Source organism: Pseudoliparis swirei, chromosome 21, assembly GCF_029220125.1.
Source record: "Pseudoliparis swirei isolate HS2019 ecotype Mariana Trench chromosome 21, NWPU_hadal_v1, whole genome shotgun sequence".
NCBI classification, from domain to species: domain Eukaryota; kingdom Metazoa; phylum Chordata; class Actinopteri; order Perciformes; family Liparidae; genus Pseudoliparis; species Pseudoliparis swirei.
The window spans coordinates 11610243-11618101 of record NC_079408.1 but is presented as its reverse complement, the minus strand read 5'-3'; the positions used below and the strand labels follow the sequence as shown (position 1 = coordinate 11618101).

At 45.0% G+C, this 7859-nt stretch overlaps 1 protein-coding gene across 1 annotated transcript; it reads right to left on the bottom strand.

Moving 5' to 3' along the window:
• Nucleotides 1-4124: 4124 nt before the first annotated feature.
• On the bottom strand, nucleotides 4125-6066 carry LOC130211881 (alpha-2 adrenergic receptor). Its single transcript, XM_056442916.1, has one exon. The coding sequence runs from the start codon at nucleotides 6064-6066 to the stop codon at nucleotides 4771-4773; it is 1296 nt and encodes a 431-aa protein (XP_056298891.1). The 3' UTR covers nucleotides 4125-4770.
• Nucleotides 6067-7859: the final 1793 nt, after the last annotated feature.

The following is a 7859-nucleotide window of genomic DNA, read 5'->3' as shown; positions in this document are numbered from 1 at the left end:
TTGAATTACATGAAGGAAAAGAAAAGTAGGAAAGACAGGCAAAGAAAGGTTGGAAAGAAAGGAGACAGAAAGGAGACAAGAAGGAGACAGAGAGAGAGACAAATGAGAGAAGAATTAGACAGAAAAGAGAGAGAAATCGCAAGAAAAGAAGACTCTTATTGTGAAAATACTTGGTTAAGCGACTTGACCGGAAGTGACGTTTTGACCATGGGTTAGTGACATTTGACCCCTCCATTGTTCTAGCGGAACTTTGAACTAATCACTAGGTGTTAAAGGCTGGACTCACCTTTGAGTGAGGATTGGCTGATTTTGAGTCTAAGACTCTGGGGATTAGAGATGGCAGTCTCATCAACAGATATCTCGATGCTGGAAGGCTGAGGAAGCAGAGGAGCCAATGAAGAAGCATCCCTGAATGAGAAACTTCTAACAGAAAGAAGAGGTTTCAAACAGGATGTCCCCAACCACCACCAGAGGTTTGCAGGTGCTGAATGCTGAGACAACAAACGTGACGATGACCAGTGATGGCTGTGGTGAGTTCTCTCCACCTTCATGTTTATGAATCAAATGGAATTTGCTTCGGAAATAAGGAGGAGGAGTAGAACTGAGATGCTGATATGCTGTTAAAAGGAGATCGCTAATGTACTGCAGCTGAAATTAGACTACATTGAAAAGGCTTAAACAAGACACTTGGCATTTCAAAAGAAACACACTCACCCACGCACACACTTATACTCAATCACTCAGCCAATTGAAGCAGCTACCAAGAGTCGTCCTGGAACCATGAAGAAGCAACAGTCATGAAGAGACACCATAACTTACAGACCACAGTCGCCAGAGGCAATAAAGTAGCTGACCTCTCAGAGGAGAGAGCAGCAGCTGGGTTAAACAGATGACAGCCGCTGCCATACCGGACTCCCGGAACTTGCATTGGAGGACATCAAGCTCATGCAGACAGAAGATCCAAAGACAGTGGTGAATTGTCTAAAGAAGAAACTGATACTGAGATATGGTGATAAAGGAGAATCAGATCTGACAATGGCACACATTTTGCAAACCAACACCTACAAGAAGTTGAGAAATATTTCTAGAGAGCACATTCACACGGAGCAGTCTATTGCCCAATCACAGGTGATAGTCGAGAGCTAATCAACAATTGAAGCAATTGAGACAATGATGGCTAAATTATCACCAAGGAGGAGAACATTTCTCTCCATGAGTTATTGACATGAAGACCCATGCGGGGCCAACAGAGAGTTAGGAGACAGTCCTAGACTTGACAAATTTCAGAGAATATTCTGAAAAAATATATATAACTGACCAGATCTAAGTTTTTCTCCAAGCAGGTTGCTGAAGCCCACTAGGAGCCAGCTGATGAGTCATCAGTGGAACCAGGTGACTGGGTAAGACTCGAGGTTCACATGGGAAGTGGACTGAGCCCAGGTGAACAGGGTGTTTTGAAGTCATAGGACTTCACAGCGCCCTCCAGGTGAGAGGCTTCACCAAGAGGTGCACCGTATAACACATTGTACATTTGCAGATAAGTCGTCCTAAGAATCACAACCAGCCGCTGGATAGTTGCCTCATCAGGGTAATTCTGACTAACAGATCTGTTTTAGGGTTCAAGCACGAGAGAGGAGGGTGCTGGACGAATACCTGCCTGCTATCAGATCCTAGTAGGATTTGAATATTTCTATGCCCTAGTCAAGGGCCACAGATAGGATCAATTGCATTTATCATAACCAGTAAAGATAAATAAAGTTAGATTGGATTGGATAAGTAATTAAGACTCTGTTGACGACGGATGGCCATTTAATAGATGATTCTCCCACACGGGTGAGAAGCTGTTCCTCCGACTCAGTTAAAGATTGCGAATTCAAGCCTAGAAAGTATTAGATACTTATTAAATATAGAAATTAAAATAAAATTTTCATAGTCAAGTGTCACATTCTGTATAGAGCCGGCCTAGTGGCGCTGTGTTGTGTTGTGTTTCTCATTCTCTTCAACAGCTACACCTGACGCCCAGCATCGACCTCCATCGTGTGCTGACTGCCTGCTGTGAGGACCTGCCATGAGGAGCTGCCCACAGGAGCATCGAACACCATCATCACCCGGCTCAGAGACTGAGGAGCCAATGAAGAGCACGCTCTACCACCCACGGTGCTGCCCATGAGAGTCCTGTCGAATCCAGGGCCCATGCGACACCAGTGGAAGAAGAACAACAAGCAAGACCACTGGATAAAGACCCCATCGACAGCCAGAGGACCAGAGGACCAGAGGACCAGAGGACCAGAGGACCAGAGGACCAGAGGACCAGAGGACCAGAGGACCAGAGGACCAGAGGACCAGAGGACCAGAGGACCAGAGGACCAGAGGACCAGAGGACCAGAGGACCAGAGGACCAGAGGACCAGAGGGACCAGAGGGACCAGAAGGACCCAGACCAGGTAGAAGCAGATGAGTTGCAGCGGGGACCGGATCGTCAACTGGTTATCAGGATGCCAACCTGCTACTCACCAGCCGCTAGGATGCAAGACCCCCCCCCTGCCTGACCACTCTCAATTTCACCTCTTTCCTTTGACACCTGCACACTACAGATTTAACGCACACAGACCTACTGACTTCCCTAGGATGGAAGATCGAAGAGGGTGGATCGGAGTACCACATGACAGAAACCACGCCCCTATTCCCATCCCTAACAGAGAGAGACACTCTCCCCGAGAAATAGGTATTTTACAGGTCTTATGGGACCTTAATCTAGGCAACGAAAGATTATATTTCAGGAGACTCATTCACGTCAAGTGGCAGAGCTAAGACAGGACGAGGAGGCCAGGCCATGACAAGATCTGGCATAAAGAGGGAAATAAATATTCCCTGAAGAAGGGTTCACATCCAGCGGATGTGAAAAGAGGGATTGTTAAAGAATATATATTATAGTTTAGCATAGCTTAGTATTGTTTGCATATAGATTATGTGTAAAATGGAAAACACTGAATGGAAGTTAAAACCTCCAGCGGAGCACTCTGGTGTCTGAGCTGATCTAAAGAAAGATAACAGTGACACCTAAGGAATGTTGATGTAAACCCCCTTCTGCACTGCACTCATCAAAGAAGATGACTAGAGAAAGAGCTCATTGTATTCATTGTTTAGAAAGAGCAATCACAGTCCTTACCTCGTCGGGAGGATAGATAACAAGGGTCCAGATGGGGCCATTTATTCTCCTTCTTAGACACTTTAAACCCTCACTGTCTCTCCTCACTGACCCCCCCTTCACCGATCCCCCTCACACGCACACACTCACACGTGGAAGAAGCCCCCGGTGTGTGGACGACCTTCGGAGAAGATCCAGGCCTCATCCCTGAAGAGATAAGGCCCGAAGGAAGTCTTCTTACAAGAGAGGGTTTATTAAATCAACTATCTCCTCTTCCCCCACCTTTTCACAACATGTGAACTCATTGGCAGACGAGAAGAACCAATGAAGGAGCGGCAGAGGCGGGAGCTGGCAACAAGAACCAATGAGAAGACACCGCCCCCTTATCTCCTGACGAATCAGAACTGTTCCTTTCGGCTATTTAAAATGGCCGCATACTCTAAGTCGTGGTCTTTTTTTCTCCAGGGCTGGGGCCACTGGTCAGAGCTCTGGAGAAGGGTCCATGCATGATGTCTACTTGTATCCTGATTTCTGAATAAAACGCTTATAGATGTAACGTAGAAGTCTACCGCTCTTTCTTCCAGTGAGTGTCGTCTAGGTGGTGTGCCGATTTCCAACTCTAACACTAGGCTCCAGCGCCATTTGTCCCACACAGACATAACATGCTAATCTTCTCCTCTAACTCGCGGTTTAAGGCTCTGTCGTTTCAAAATCTAGTTTTAAAACCTTCGTTGTTCAGTTTTGTGCTTATATACACTACCGTTCAAAAGTTTGGGATCACTTAGAAATGACTTTATTTTTCAAAGAAAAGCACTATTTTTTCAATAAAGATAACATTAAATTAATCAGAAATACACTCTCTACATTGTTAATGTGGTAAATGACTTTTCTAGGTGGAAACGTCTGGTTTCTAATGAAATACATTGTGTTTGCTAATCACCTTAGAAGACTAATGTCTGATTAGAAAACCCGTGCAATTATGTTAGCACAGCTGAAAACAGTTATGCTGGTGATATAAACTATACAACTGGCCTTCCTTTGAGCTTGAAGTTTGTAGAACAAAATTAATATTTCAAATATTAATCATTATTTCTAACCTTGTCAATGTCTTGACTATATTTTATATTCATTTGATAAATAAAAGTGTGATCTTTCATGGAAGACACAAAATTGTCTGGGTGATCCCAAACTTTTGAACGGTATATGTAACAGATTTTGAAATACATACGTTACCTCCAGCAAATCTGTGACCAAGTAGTAATCTATCACAGAAATGATAGAGAAATGTTACACACTGTACAGTGAGTGGGCGTACACCATTAGTGGGGTTAACCAGGAGGTCATTTTTTTGCCATGGGGTCTCCAAGCACATACATCTGGCCATGTGTGTATCTTTTGTGGACGTATAAAGAGCTTGATGATGATCATTCACTATAAAGCATTACAGCACACAAAGAAAGGTGATGCCCACTAATACGACCTTGTAGAGACACCCAGGTGGTGCACTGCCATGACTGAATTACACAGGACAATGAGACACAACAGGCTTCTTCTTTTTCTAAATTGACTTTGATATATATACCCTTTGAGATCGCCACGGTGGTCAGGCAGTTCGCTTCAGATCTAAAAGGACTTTTTCCACGACTTGCAGAGGATTTTCTGGAAGGCGCGTTTGAAGTCCCGGTTGAAGATGGTGTAGATGGCCGGGTTGAGGGAGCTGTTACAGTAGCCGAGCCAGAAGAAGAATTTAAAGAGCGGGTCGGGGATCTTACAGGAGTCCCTGCACACACCGTACAGGCTGTAGCTGAAGAAAAAGGGGAACCAGCACACGACAAACACCCCCATGACCACAGCCAACACAAAAGTAAACCTCTTTTCCCTGGCTTGAGAGGCCTTCTTCCTGGATAGGGAGCTCCGGCGGCGTTTCCTCCTGGAGGTGAAGAGGTCCATGGATTTGTGACTGACTCTGGAGATGCGTGTGGACTGTTTGGAGCTCTTCTTCTGGCCGGCCCTCTTGGCTGCCTTGGAATCCTCCTGCTGGCTTTTTTTATGACCTTTGCCCTCCGAGGAGGAGCTCTCCATGTCTGCGTCCTTAGTCTGGTGGCCCACGGTGACGGTGCGTTGGCTGGGCGTGGGCGGGCACTGACAGTGACCGTTCTCTCTCTCGCGGTGGTAAGGGGAGGTGGCTTTGCTCATTTCATTCTCAGTTTGAGTAACACCATCTGGCCTGAGATTTTTTCCCGACATGGTTCTGGTTCTGGTTTTGGCCACTTGGTATATTCTGATATACACCAGCACCATGATTACGCACGGGGCGAAAAAGGACGCGATGCTGGAGGAGAGGATGTACCAAGTGTCATCATTCAGCTCGCACTGAGGCTGAGAGCTCATACTCGCGTTGCTGTCTATAGATAGGAGTGGTGGAGATGAGATGAAAGCAGATATGAGCCACACAATTATGATGATGCACTTGACGCGTTTGGGAGTCCGCTTCAGGTTGTACTCTACAGCCTGCGTAACGGACCAATAGCGGTCCAGGCTGATTGCGCACAGGTGAACAATCGACGAAGTGCAGAACAAAACATCCAACGCCAAATAAATGCCGCACCAAACATTTCCAAAATACCAGTATCCCATAAGTTCGTTTGCCAGGGAAAACGGCATCACCAGAGTGGCGACCAGGATGTCCGCAGTGGCCAGGGACACCAGAAAAAGGTTCTGCGGGGCTTTCAGCGCCCTGCTCGTCAACACCGCGATAACCACCAGAATATTCCCAACAACGGTGAAAAGAATGAGAAAACTTACGAGAGCAGCAATGCTGGCTATCGCTCCTAAAGAATAGCCACTGTCCAGACTCCAGGTGGAATTCAGATGGATCACCGTGAACGCGTCCATTCCGCTGGCGTTAAACGAATCCATCCCGGCCGTGTGCGCTTTATGTGTATCCCGTAGTGGCCGAATCGTGGCTTGAATTCACACTCAGCCCCCAAACGACCGAGGAGTCCATCAAGAGGCGCGGCCAATTTACCAATCTGATGAGATGAAGACGCGCCCGTGAAAAGATTCCCACTCAGAGGAGTCTCTGGAGGTTATTTGTAGCCAGTGGATCATCACTCCGGGTAACTTACTCTAAGAGAAAGCAAATCTCCCACGCGCCCCGCCATCGTCTTGTCACGCGTCTCCAGATTGTGAGTGCTGTCCAGCTCTCCTCCCTTCAGCGTGTGCGCTCTCGCTCCTAATGATGCCCCGAGTGCTCTGAGAACAACACATGCACGTGTTGTTCTCAGAGCACTCACCCACTGCTGCCCCGCCCCCGCCGCACAGCATTATGTTCATATTGTTGGGATACATAAGGCCAGGGACAATGCTGTATTCGATATAGCTCAAATTATCGACATGTTCAAGCTTTTAAAAGTAAAATATTTAAAAAAATAATAATTTGAGGGTTGTAAACCTGAACATTTCCAGATTTTAAGATTGAAAATATGGGAGAAGTCAGTGTTAGTGTCACGTTAATCTCAGCTCACTGGGGGTTAATTTATTTTAATATGCTGCCATGTGAGCTGCTCCATGTCGTTGTCAGGATATTTGAGGTGCGCGTTTTGTAAATGGGTGGGAAAAAACGTGACAGACACATGCACGATTTTTCTTTTTTCTTTCTGGAGTCGTGTGTAAGTGGAAGCCGTCTTGAAGAGGAGAGAGTGGGAGGGAGTCGTGTTAGAGTGCGATGTGGGTGAGTTGAGGGAAGTTGAAGATGTGTCGAGCTCATCAGGCAAGAATCAGAAGATAGATTGGACAGCCACATTCATATTTTATGCTTGTTTGTCAACACACACAACAACACACACAAGGGCCCGTGCCTCTATAATACCACACATATGTGTTATGACACTGCAGCCGGCATCTTATCAACCTGTATAAAAGCAACCGGGTCTCACATAAATGATGCAACTGTACTGCCATGGTGTCGACCCACACCAGTGCCTTGATGTATGGGGGACATGATTTGAATGAACGGGAACAACAATTTATGTTGTGCGACGGTGGTCTGGTAAACATGTTTTTCTCATGAAAACAGGTCACAGTGCACGCCTCTGATGGAAGTCAAGTATATAGCTCCCTTTTTCCCCAAGAGACACAAATTATTTTCACTTGCAATTCATTCAACAGAAATACTTTAAAAACCATATGTTTCTATAGTGTAAAAAGTTGAGGTTAAAGAACAACAACAATGTACACAACAAGTAGGTACTAGTTACTGTAGATATAAAGTGTATTCAAGTATACATTAAAGTGTACGTTTAAATAAGCCTTTTACTCTTTAATGGATTATCTTTTATGATTCCTGTAAATCTCAATGAATAGCGTTCATCATTTAAAGATATTTCGTTCTTTTCATGAGGCCGAGGTGAGTTTGAGAAGACAATATAGTAAATGCAATCCTTGAAAATCCAACAGAAAGCTTCTGAGAGAGGAGTGGGAGAAATATGTTGAATATGTCTTTAAAAAAAGTTCAACATTTTCAAACTAAATACAGTTATGACAACTTGTGTATATAATCCAGTCTTGATATCCAAGTAAACAATTTACACAGCAAAGCATTGGTGGTAAATTATGAAATATTATGATATTTGCAGTTACCTTTTGAAGTGTCAGCTCATATTTGAAGATTGATGCAGTTAACCAATAACTAAAGTACAACATGTAACATT

What these genes read in the sequence shown, in the direction of transcription:
- LOC130211881 (XM_056442916.1), bottom strand. Translation starts at nt 6,066, where the DNA reads ATGGATTCGTTTAACGCCAGCGGAATGGACGCGTTCACGGTGATCCAT.